This window comes from Procambarus clarkii, chromosome 45 (assembly GCF_040958095.1).
Source record: "Procambarus clarkii isolate CNS0578487 chromosome 45, FALCON_Pclarkii_2.0, whole genome shotgun sequence".
Taxonomy (NCBI): Eukaryota; Metazoa; Arthropoda; class Malacostraca; order Decapoda; family Cambaridae; genus Procambarus; species Procambarus clarkii.
Window position 1 is genome coordinate 12,335,160 of NC_091194.1, and position 12,988 is coordinate 12,348,147.

Here is a 12,988-nt window from a genome sequence, read left to right on the forward strand (position 1 = left end):
ACCAGTGAAGGTGTGTACACTTCTCTGCACACTATATAACTTTTGGCTCGTAACAGTACGAGCCAAAATACAGTACTTGTGCTGTATTACAGCACAAGTACTGTATAAGTACGTACGAGCCATCATGTATTCCATGATGAACTACCACACTTACTGTACCCCAGCACAAGAGAGGGAGGGAATTATCAAAGGAAAGCGCCAAGCCATTTCGACTATATAGCACTGAGAAGGAGTTAGGATAAGGATTTTAGATGGGACGGCGGGAAAGGAACCCGCCCAACCACTTGGTGGACGGTCGGGGATTGAACGCCGACCTGCACGAAGCGAGACCTCCCAAGTTTTAACTCCAAGCCACAGTATTATTAAACGAACCTTAACAGCATATTAACCATCCTGCTCTCAAGACCGGGTCCTCAACCAATCTCCGCTCAGTAAAAAGTCCCCCCCCCCACCCCACCCCTGGTTCAAACCTCCTCCCCCACCCCCCAACCCCCCGATACAAGACCGAAACAAAAAGTACGTGTAGCATTCAAAAATTACAGCCCCGCTCCTGTGCCAGGTAAGTCCACTACGGGCTCACCATAGCCCGTGCTACTTGGAACGTTTTGTTCCCAGTAGCTGAATCTTAAACAACAACATGAAGAAGGTATGTACCGTCACAATAACGTCACAGGGTTCAAGGGAGTACGGGTGTTATAGAGCCTACTAGTACACACAGGACAGCCCCGCTCCTGTGCCAGGTAAGTCCATTACGGGCTCACCATAGCCCGTGCTACTTGCCCCGCTCCTGTGCCAGGTAAGTCCATTACGGGCTCACCATAGCCCGTGCTACTTGCCCCGCTCCTGTGCCAGGTAAGTTACGGGCTCACCATAGCCCGTGCTACTTGCCCCACTCCTGTGCCAGGTAAGTTACGGGCTCACCATAGCCCGTGCTACTTGCCCCACTCCTGTGCCACGTATAAGTTACGGGCTCACCCTAGCCCGTGCTACTTGCCCCTCTCCAGTCCCAGGTAAGTTACGGGCTCACCATAGCCCGTGCTACATGGCACTTGTTCCGAGTAGCTGACTGTATCAGAACAACATAGCGCAGACACCGACGTTGGTCTTGACGCCGGCAGGAGGAGGCGAGGGCAGGGCCCGGGTATATAAGGCGGGTTATGGCGGAGGAAGTTCAGTTGAGTGGTGAGAGAGGTGCCGGGGCGGTCATGTGGACGACGGTGTCTCCACGCCTCCACTTGCTACCCATCCTCCACCTTCCCTTCTTCCTCTTCCTTCTCCTCCGCCTCTTCCTAGTCTTCTCCACGGCCCAAGGACGCGCCTCCCCACCAGGTAACTCATCTTGTCTCCTCCTTCTCCTATACTCTTCCCTTTCCCTCCTCTTCTCACAACTCCTCTTCATAGTACTTCTTTTACCATGTTTGACAATAGCTTTTTACCTGACAATAGCTTTTCAAAGCTATTGTCTTATAATTGCTCAGCGCTGATATCTTATGACTGTTCAGCGCTGATATCTTATGACTGTTCAGCGCTGATATCTTATGACTGTTCAGCGCTGATATCTTATGACTGTTCAGCGCTGATATCTTATGATTGTTCAGCGCTGATATCTTATGACTGTTCAGCACTGGTATCTTATGATTGTTCAGCGCTGATATCTTATGACTGTTCAGCGCTGGTATCTTATTTTTGTTCATGGCTATCTTATTTGTTCAGGGCTATCTTGAAATTGTTCAGTGCTGATATCTTATGACTGTTCAGCACTGGTATCTTATGATTGTTCAGCGCTGATATCTTATGACTGTTCAGCGCTGGTATCTTATGATTGTTCAGCGCTGATATCTTATGATTGTTCAGCGCTGATATCTTATGATTGTTCAGCGCTGGTATCTTATGTTTGTTCAGGGCTGATATCTTATTATTAAACACTGATATCTTATCATTGTTAAGCTCTGATATCTTATGATTTTCCAGCATTGATAGCTTAGGATTTTCCAGCGCTGATATCTTATAATTTTCCAGCGTTGATATCTTATGATTGTTCAGCGCTGATATCTTATGATTGTTCAGGGCTGATATCATATGATGATTAAGTGCTGATATCTTATGATTTCCAGCGCTGATATTTTATGATTTTCCAGCGCTGATATCTTATGATTATCCAGCGTTGATATCTTATGATTGCTCAGCGCTGATATCTTATGTTTGTTCAGGGCTGATATGATATGATTAAGTGCTGATATCTTATGATTTCCAGCGCTGATATCTTATGATTTTCCAGCGCTGATATCTTATGATTTTCCAGCACTGATATCTTAGGATTTTCCAGCGTTGATATCTTATGATTTTTCAAAATTGTCTCTTCAGCCTTCCCCTCTCTTAGCGTTGTCGCTTCAGATTTCTTTTCTCCCATAGAGGTCATCAGTAGCCATTGTTAGCAGCCAGTAGTGTCAACAAAGATCATAATGATAGCTTCTTAGCGCTGTTACTAGGATGTAATATTAAGAACAGTACAGTTTCTTAGTATCATAAGTTAAGAGCGTTTACTTCCCCAGGTCCGTGGTGGTCAACATCATCGGAAGGGGGCGTGGTTAGTCAGCCTGTCTGGCCACGCCCTCCGGAAGGAGGTGTGGTTAGCCATTCTCTCTGGTCACACCCTCCAGAAGGAGGCGTGGTTAGTCAACCCGTGTGGCTACGCCCACTATCCACCCTGCCTCACTTCGACTCCTATCCTTCGTTCGTCACCCACCACCACCACCATCAGGCGGCCTTCGGCTCTGCTAGTGATCTGGGGGACTACGACGACCTGGTGAGCCCCGGGGACCTGGTGAGTGCTGACAACCCTGATCTGATGGGCGCCGACAGCTCCGTGGACTCGATGGACACCGGTGATATAGTGATCCCTGGGGATCTGTTGAGCTCCGGGAGGGTAGTGAGCTCTGGGGATGTGGTGAGCACTAGAAGTATGGTGAGCACTGAAGAGCGTTTCCGTCAAAATGACGTGCTATTCCCCGGTGATATAGTGAGCCCCGAAGACTTTTTAGACTCTGGTGACTTGGTGATTCCTGGGGACCTGGTGCGCTCGGAGGACCTAGCGAGCACCAGTGACCTGGAGAACCCTGGACGCACTAAGCGGAAAGTTATCTCCAGCGGCGGTCACTACATCGTCTGGAGCAGGTCCGGCACCTCGCCCTGGAGCTCCACCAGCTACGAGAGCGTCGTCGGGGACTACAAGATCAACCACCACCGCGAGTACGGCTGGAACCCCCGAGGCCAGATCGGCGATGGCGGCTCCAGGAAGACCTACCCTCCCCAGCGGGAGCCTGCGAGAGATCGACGCAACCCCAGGAAGAAACTGAGCAAGTCCTTCAAGAGGGAGATCGCCCAGTACGCCATGGTGTACGGGACGCAAAACGCGGCCCTCCACTACGAGAAGACCATCGGCAGGAGACTTAGAGACAGAGTCGTCAATAAGTTCGTCCAGAGATACCAAGAGAGACGGAAAAGAAGGAGGAGGAGGAGACGACGACTCGGTCAGACTTAAGAGACTCGTGTGAGACTTAAGAGGCTGGCGTGAAGTCTTAACGAGTGAGGTGGAGCACTGTTTTCCCATCTGGAGGAAACTGAAGAACACGGGGAAGGTCTCCATGTTCATCTCACTCAAAGCCTCATCTTGAAGGCGCAGGGAAACCTCTTGAGGGCTGCGAAGTACCCTTAATAGCCCAGAGAACCTTCCAGAGAGTCCAACTGTGGTGTTGAAGCAACATGTGACTCCATACCTGGCTGCTGGCACTGCCTTCACCTGTACCCTTCACTCCATACCCATACTACTCCATACGCTAGTCCCCCTCATCCATCCCACACCCATACCACTCCATAAGCTAGTCCCCTCATCCATCCCACACCCATACTACTCCATACGCTAGTCCCTCCATCCATCCCACACCCATACTACTCCATACGCTAGTCCCCTCATCCATCCCACACCCATACTACTCCATACGCTAGTCCCTCCATCCATCCCACACCCATACCACTCCATACGCTAGTCCCCTCATCCATCCCACACCCATACTACTCCATACGCTAGTCCCTCCATCCATCCCACACCCATACTACTCCATACGCTAGTCCCTCCATCATCCCACACCCATACTACTCCATACGCTAGTCCCTCCATCCATCCCACACCCATACTACTACATACGCTAGTCCCTCCATCCATCCCACACCCATACCACTCCATAAGCTAGTCCCTCATCCACCCCACACCCATACCACTCCATACGCTAGTCCCATCATCCATCCCACACCCATACTACTCCATACGCTAGTCCCTCCATCCATCCCACACCCATACTACTCCATACGCTAGTCCCTCATCCATCCCACACCCATACGACTCCATAAGCTAGTCCCCTCATCCACTCCACACCCATATTGGGTAAACTAACTGCTCTAAAAGGTACTTTATTTTTTCTAAATTTGTTATTCACAAATAAAATTTGATAAACAGACTACTCTTTACTTTCCTTAAGCTAGTGACGAGCTGCAGGAGACAGAACACGGGAGATAATTAAGATAACTTTTATACAGAAAAAATTATTTTTACTGTAATTATTTTATTTTCTCTTTCGCGCTGTTTTTTTACAGCCACATTATGGAATGGATCACCACCCTATTCTACAGCCATATTATAGAATGGATCACCACCCTATTCTACAGCCATATTATGGAATGGATCACCACCTATTCTACAGCCATATTATGGAATGGATCACCACCCTATTCTACAGCCATATTATAGAATGGATCACCACCTATTCTACAGCCATATTATAGAATGGATCACCCCTATTCTACAACCATATTATGGAATGGATCACCACCCTATTCTACAGCCATATTATGGAATGGATCATCACCCTATTCTACAGCCATATTATAGAATGGATCACCCCCTATTCTACATATATATTATGAAATGGATCACCCCCTATTCTACAGCCATATTATGGAATAGATCACCACCCTATTCTACAGCCATATTATAGAATGGATCACCCCCTATTCTACAGCCATATTATGGAATAGATCACCACCCTATTCTATAGCCATATTATAGAATGGATCACCCCCTATTCTACATATATATTATGAAATGGATCACCCCCTATTCTACAGCCATATTATGGAATAGATCACCAACCTATTCTACAGCCATATTATAGAATGGATCACCCCCTATTCTACATATATATTATGAAATGGATCACCCCCTATTCTACAGCCATATTATGGAATAGATCACCAACCTATTCTACAGCCATATTATGGAATGGATCATTGCGTCGAGGTACATAAAAAACGACGACAATGTTAAAGAGCAAACCCGTAATATGAATAATGAAAGCAATGCTGAGAAAGAGAAAGATGAGAGCAAAACTGAGAAAGATGAGAGCAAAAACTGAGAAAGATGAGAGCAAAAACTGACACATGAGAGCAAAACTGAGAAAGATGAGAACAATACTGAGAAACATAAGAGCAAAACTGAGAAAGATGAGAACAATACTGAGAAAGATGAGAGCAAAACTGAGAAAGATGAGAGCAAAACTGAGAAAGATGAGAGCAAAACTGAGAAAGATGAGAGCAAAACTGAGAAAGATGAGAGCAATACTGAGAAACATGAGAGCAATACTGAGAAAGATGAGAGCAAAACTGAGAAAGATGAGAGCAAAACTGAGAAACATGAGAGCAAAACTGAGAAACATGAGAGCAAAACTGAGAAAGATGAGAGCAAAAACTGAGAAAGATGAGAACAATACTGAGAAAGAATACGGAAAGGAAAAAGTTAGGACAAAAAACACTACCCTCAAACAGAGGTGGCCAAGGCATGAACAGGTATAACCACCCAGAATAAAATCACAAATGAAAATATTTGCAAATATTATATAAACGGAATGTGCAGATAGGGGCTCAAAGGCACAGAATGCACATTCATGCATCCCCGAAAATGCCGAAACACATTAGGGAGGGGTAAATGTCCTTTTGGAACAAAGTGTAGACATTTTCACCCTAAACTATGCAAACTCTCAGTTAATGAGAGAAAATGCTGTGATCTTCAATGCCCTGACTTTCACGTGAGAGGTACACAGCGCTATAGCAGAGAGGAGGTCCAATATATTAATAATTAACCCCTGGAAGTTTTTTAGAGGCAGGTAGAAACAGAGGAGCAGGCAGACAGAAACGTTGTAGGAGTACGGATGGGGAGGGGGAAATGCCCAAGACTGGACTACAATTCGTCATCAAGCCTACACATACTACACACCCCCAACTACACAGAAACTACCACACTACCCAGTACCACTACCAAAACTGGACGAACCACTGCCAGAACAACACACCCTGGATCAGGATGGAGAGGAGGGAGAACTACCAAAACCCTTCAAAAGTAATAGGCATTATTGAAAATTATTCAGATTTGCAAACATACAAAGCCTAAAGTCAAAATCAAGAAATAAAGTTAAGTTCATAAATGGCCGTCTAGTAGAGTCTTACTCAATATTTGGGGCATTCACGGAAACTCATATATGAAAGATTACATGTGTGTATATCACGAAAATAAACACGTGATAAAAAATTTGAAAAAACACGTGAAAAAAAAATTGTAATGAAAGATTACATGGATAATGAAATCTGGATTCCAAATTATAATATATATATGTGATAGAAAAACTAGGTCAAATAGAGAAAGGAGTAGGTCTGTATATTAAAGAGGATCTGGTATGCACAGAGCTACTAAACTCAACCAATGAGGTGGTAAAGGTACTTGAAATCAAGGCAGAACAAATAAACCTAATTATTATACTAATATATAAACCGCCAGATACAACGGTTGAAGAATTCGCAGATCAGATGCACAAAATAGAGAACATATATATTGCCATCCACACTTCCGTGGAAATGAACATTCCATTCCCCTGGACTATATGGGTCTCGAACCCCGGATCCCATGCGTGTGAAGCCCTAGCTAGCACTAGCAACTTGACTATTAACAGTCTTAAAAAAGGAAATTTTCATAAGAAAATTTCAGTATGCATCAGGATGCTGCTTCTGAAAGCTTTTCTTTTTAAGACTGGTGATAGCCAAGATGATAGTGCTACGGCCTCACACGTGTGGGGTCCAGGGTTCGAGACCTATACAGTCCAGGTGAATACAAGAGTTTTTTTACATTCTTGTAAAGCCACTAGTACGCATAGCGTTTCGGGCAGGTCCTTAACCCTAATTTCCCCGGAATACGACCCCGCCGAATCGTTTAACAACCAGGTACCCATTCACTGCTGGGTGAACAGAGGCTACGGTTAAGAATTGGCGCCCGGTCAATCCTCCCCGGCCAGGATTCGAACCCAAGGCAAGGCGCTTGCGAAACGCCAGGCGAGTATCTTACCACTCCAAAGAACATCCTTGATGACCAAGCAAACCCAGTTCCAGATATTATCTTCCTTGGAGACTTCAGTCTACCAAGTCTAAAATGGAGAATGGCAAACAATAATATCATAGCAGGGAACTAACCTAGAAATAATCAACCACAGGTCAGAGAACTTGTTAGATTCTGTGACAAATTCTCGTTCAATCAACAGATTACAGAACCAACTAGGAACGAAAACACACTTGACCTGATATTCACAAACAATGATGAACTAATCAGAGACATTACAATCTCAGACACTATATACTCAGACCATAAGCTCACTGAAGTGCAAACTAACATTAATAACGGTAATAGGTCCAAGAGACCCAACAAGAGAGAAGGATTATTCAATCAATTCAGTCTCAACAATAAGAGGATCGTCTGGGGAAAAATAAATATAGACCATGCAAACATTCAATGGGAAACGGTCTTAAGCAACAAAATTCCCACACAGGGAATAGCTCAACTGACAGCTGAAGCATACAAGGTCTGCTTGAAGCCTGTGAGGAGTGTAAGAAAGAGGACCACTCTAGAGAGTAAACACTGACGACTGTACAGAGGGAAGGAACAAAATTTCGGAAATGCTTAAACAGACACGACTATCACAAAAAAAGGAAAATAAATCTAAATAGGGAGATCGAGGAAATAGAGCAAAAGCCGAAGCAATCATCCGAGTCTGAGGAAATAGAATTGGACCAGGTTCGTACACAGAGGACAACAAAGAAATGAGTGAAATTCTAAGAAGCCAATATAAGGCTCTGTTTAGCACATCAACAAACAACATAAAAAATCAATAGGAATAACGGGTAAAATGGGGCGTTGGATTTTCAACTTTCTGTCAAACAGAATGCAGAGAGTGACGGTCAATCAAATAAAATCAAGTCCATGTGCAGTGAAAAGCTCTGTAAAATTAGTAAGAATTTAAAACAAAAAAAATCCATGCATAAATGTTCGTAATAAGGCAACTAGGACACTGGGATTTATTAATCGAAGCGTTAGTAATAAAACATGTGGTGTTCGTCAGCTATATCTTGCTCTGGTTATGCCCCATTTAGGTTATGCAGTTCAGTTTAGGTCGCCATACTATGGAATGGATATAAATTCGCTAGAACGCGTCCAGCGTAAGGTGACAAAGTTAATCCCGTAAATTAGAAACCTGTCATATTTCTATGAGAGTTTTCAATCAGATTTAAACTCAGTCTCAATTAGAAACCCAGTTGATAGCAGAAAGAATGACAAAGCTTAATTTACATTCTCTAGAAAGGCGAAGAATTATGATAGAGGTGTACAGGTGGATGAATGGCCATAACAAAGGGAATATTAACAGAGTATTAAAAGTATCAACACGAAACAATGGGTATAAATTGGATAAGTTTAGATTGAGGAAAGACCTGGGTAAATACTGGTTCGGTAATAAGGTTGTTGATTTGTGGAACTAATTAACGCGTACCATAATAGAAGTAGGATCCATTGATTTTTTTCAAGCGTAGGATAGAGAGGTTATCCACCCAATCGTAAGTTATCCACCCATCATAGGTTATCCACCCAATCCCATATATGAATGAGATTGAGTGGATATAAATAGAAGCTGCCTCATATGGGCCAATAGACCTTCTGCAGTAACCTTCATTCTTATGTTATGGGCTTAACAAGAGCATGATACAGCTGAAGAATAACACCAGGTGTTTTAATGCTAATGCTTCTGGAACTAATATATAAGATACGTTCTAGTGCCCTATGTGCCTTATTTTGAACATCATCATTTCGAACATGTTCTTGCTATCTCACTTCCCACTACCACACATTTCCACACACGACCCCCCAGATTCCCCTTCACAGTCTATGACATTATTGTCCTTGCCCCCCCCCCTCACCCATCACTGTGGGTGATGGGTGGGGGGGGGGGCCTGGGGCACAGCACCCCAGGCCCGCTTGCCCACTCCCTCCCCCCTCACTCTTGTAGAGACCCTACAAATATTTACAACCTCCAATCAATCTCAGCACCCTTCAATATATCGGTCTCTCAGTGCCAATTTACCCCATTTATTGTCTCATTCCATTACCGACTTCGAACCCATGCCCCCCCCCCATCCCCACACCCATCACGTGTCCCATTCCACGATCTCCAATGCCCATTTCATCGCCTCCAAGGTCTCTTGTACCCATTCCATCGCCTCCTGCAAGCACACATTCTATTCCACTGGCCATTCAGTCAACCCCCTCCCACACGAGGGGGCAGAACCATGGAGGAAGAGGGTAATCAGCCCCACACACTCAGACGCTTCGCCAATCAGCTGCCGACCATTATAGTGGCCGCCCTCTAAATCGTACATGCGACGTAGATAGCAGTCGCTCGCCCTGTGCACGTGTGACTGTGTGGGTGCGGTTTGTACACTGTAGGGGGGGGGGGGTTTGAGAGTGCAGGTGTAGGAGGGGATCGAGAGTGCAGGTGTAGGGGGAGTGAATAGTGTACTCTTTAGTTAGGAGGAGTGCACACATCGAAATGTACTTTCTCAAAATGTGCTTGCAAGATCGCCAGATCTATAAATCCCAAGTCAAGCCCCCACAGCAATGACTAAAGAGGGTGGAGTGTCAGAGTTGATTGACTGTGTAATAAAATTATCATTAAGGATTAAATATTAAAAGGTTTGATATCATTTTTAGTCGTGGGATCCGCTTGAATAGATCTCATATGTAGTATGTGGTTAACTATACGAGTAGTATAGTATAATAAGTCCTTGAGGCAAACATTAATGCCGGATCTTTTAAATTATGTCTACTTGTTTAGACTTTTTTATATGTGAAAGTTTTAGCTCAGTCTCTTAACTAAAGCCTAGCCATTTTTCAAGTCAGTTTGTTAACATACAGCTTAGCCATTTTTCAAGTCAGTTTGTTAACTATACAGCCTATGAACAAATCCACAACGGCCGTGACGAGGGTTTGAACCTACGTCCGAGAGGATCCCAGACGCTGCCTTAATCTATAATTAATATTTGTGATTCGTGATACATCAATCATTTGATGCATAACGCTATTGTGATTTCTGTTTGTATACAGCCAAGCCATTTTTAAAGTCAGTATATTATCTATACAGCCAAGCCATTTTTAAAGTCAGTTTATTATCTATACAGCAAAGCCATTTTTAAAGTCAGTATATTATCTATATAGCCTAGCCATTTTTAAAGTCAGTTTCTTGATTAAAGTCAAGCTATTTTTCATCATTGTTGCTCTTGATTTATTTAGTTTGCTCAGTGCTCTCTCGATCTGGCTGGCTGATTTGTTTCAACTTAACTTCTCATTTACATCGTGTATGTAAACACCAATGAAGCTCAGATCTGGCAACATTTGTTTCAAAATATATTGCAAATCTTTATTGTACGTTATGCGAGTTTCTGGCTATACTCTGTGCATGCAGTTTTGAATTCGTTTTTTTTAAATGTCATTAAAGGTATTTAGAATGTATTAGGGCAAAAACATGAGGCATTAATCTAACCGATTTCAGCGATTAACCTAACCGGTTCCAGTAGGTTAGCTGACCAATGTTACCTCTTCTCATGAACAAATCCACAAGGAACCCTCATTACGGCCCTCGCGGATTTGTTCATTTGATACATCACGCTATTGTGATTTATGTGTGTATTACCTCTTCTCTGTTTGTTGTTGTTAAAGATTCGCTACTTGGAACAAAAAGCTCCAAGCAGCACGGGCTATGGTGAACCCGTAGATACCTCTTCTCTTTCCAGAGCTGTGAGGGCCAACTTCCCTCAGTCTTTCCCCACAGTTCAACCCTTTTGGCACTGGGAACAAGTCTTTTGCAAACCTCTGCACTTTTGTGTTTGTTTTTATTTGTGCTCATGTTACGTATGTTTTCTGTATGTTATTGTTTATGCTTTGATATGGTACATGTTGTTGAGCATCTTGTGTATGTTGTGTAGTGGTGACAACAAATCTCCACTAAATTGTTCAGCATGTTGTGCTGTATGTTTTGTGTATATTATTATACATGTTATGCGTATATGTGTATTTTGTAGTTTTATGTTATGCGTATATGTGTATTCTGTAGTATATGTTACTGTGTATTTTGGTGTGCTTGTTGTTGTGTATGTTTTGTCATATTATGGTGTAGTGTAGATCACGCCCGCGGTAAGCCCCTGAAGTTTCCCTTCCCCCATGACCATTGGCCTTATATAAAGCAAAGAATGGAAACGAGACAGTATTCGAATATCGAAATAATTTAATCACAATTATATACAATTCAACTCCATCAGGAAGGAAGTTATCCTTCTAAATCCAAGACAAGTACTGTTGTCCTTCTCCTTACCCGAAACGCTGTGCGTATTAGTGGCTTTAGGTATGTACTAACTCGATAAATCCAACATAGAATACAGATTATGTTTGTAACTCATCTTTTACGGCCTTCTAACCGCATAGGTAAGAAGGCTTCAATAGTAACACCTCAGCTACAAATTTATAGTGTACATAATGAACGCCAAAATGAACACGGGGGACTTTTGCATGTATATTGACTCATCAGTGTCGACAGGGAAGTGGTTTGGTGTTCCTCGTGTGTTTGGTTGCTGATGTACCTGCCACCGTCGCCCCCATGTAAGGTACTAAGAGTCTGTGACTGTACTTGTGACTTCAGTAATATCATTGAAGTTATATTACTGAAGTCTCGGTTGTGGAGTTTCCGCAGCTTCCTCGTGCTGCTTACCTATCACTTGACTACAGTCCAGTGACGTCTAGCTCTTCATGTTTACTTTTCTTCTTAAATATGTAAATCACTGTATATAAATTTAAAGAATCGAAGTTCCAACTTAACTATAAACCTTTCTATCTAAGATATTGATCATAATAAGATTATTGTACCTATATTGTGCGTTATTACGCATATTATATTAACTTGTAATTAACTAGGAATCTTCAATATATATAGTTTCTCATTTACATCGTGTCCATAAACCAACAATGAAGCTCAGATCTGGCAGATTCGTTTTTGGCCGCCCTCGCCGCCGAAGCCTAAGGCTTCACAACAAGTTTGAAACTCTGGATCTGTACCTCAGTCCTGCCCCCATCCTCGCTAGCCGCCCTTAAAACCTCAGACGCATCCCGTGGGTCATCTTAGATGATCAGTGTTTCGTTAACGTTACGATCAACGGCGTCTGGTGCAACATGTTGGTGGACTCTGGGACCACTTTGCCCTTCTTGACGCACCGTTAAGCACAGAGGCTGGGGCTTCTTGAGAAAGTGACTCGTTAATCCAAATGCTTAACCTAATTTTTTTAGCATGTGGCTGAACTGGATATTGGAGTCGTGGACGACGTTCTTGTCAAGTTCTAAAACGGGGAAAAAATACATTTAGATATTGAAGTGCTGCCGAAAGAGTGTGATGATTATAATTTGAGAGGTAACTGCTTTTTAGACATTGCATCAATGAGTCGTAACTAGATTATCTTGAATTTATCGAAGAACGCGCCAAAACTGCACTTCAATGGCAGGAATATCTTGAGTAAGAGTGTG

At 43.3% G+C, this 12,988-nt stretch overlaps 2 protein-coding genes across 2 annotated transcripts; both read left to right on the forward strand.

Annotated features, from left to right (window-relative positions):
• Positions 1 to 574: 574 nt before the first annotated feature.
• Positions 575 to 4,514, forward strand: LOC123769759 (uncharacterized). Its single transcript, XM_045761001.2, has 2 exons — positions 575 to 1,329; positions 2,553 to 4,514. Exons 1-2 carry the CDS (start codon positions 1,158 to 1,160, stop codon positions 3,539 to 3,541), a joined length of 1,161 nt encoding a protein of 386 aa, XP_045616957.2. The 5' UTR covers positions 575 to 1,157; the 3' UTR covers positions 3,542 to 4,514.
• An 816-nt stretch (positions 4,515 to 5,330) lies between these two features.
• Positions 5,331 to 5,804, forward strand: LOC138350423 (glutamic acid-rich protein-like). Its single transcript, XM_069301059.1, has 2 exons — positions 5,331 to 5,457; positions 5,515 to 5,804. Exons 1-2 carry the CDS (start codon positions 5,331 to 5,333, stop codon positions 5,802 to 5,804), a joined length of 417 nt encoding a protein of 138 aa, XP_069157160.1.
• The last annotated feature ends 7,184 nt before the right edge of the window (positions 5,805 to 12,988 follow it).

Coding starts and splice junctions, on each gene's coding strand:
- LOC123769759 (XM_045761001.2), top strand. CDS start 1,158: ATGGCGGAGGAAGTTCAGTTGAGTGGTGAGAGAGGTGCCGGGGCGGTC. Junction 1,330..2,552: donor AGGACGCGCCTCCCCACCAG/GTAACTCATCTT, acceptor TTACTTCCCCAG/GTCCGTGGTGGTCAACATCA.
- LOC138350423 (XM_069301059.1), top strand. CDS start 5,331: ATGGAATGGATCATTGCGTCGAGGTACATAAAAAACGACGACAATGTT. Junction 5,458..5,514: donor CAAAACTGAGAAAGATGAGA/GCAAAAACTGAG, acceptor AAACTGAGAAAG/ATGAGAACAATACTGAGAAA.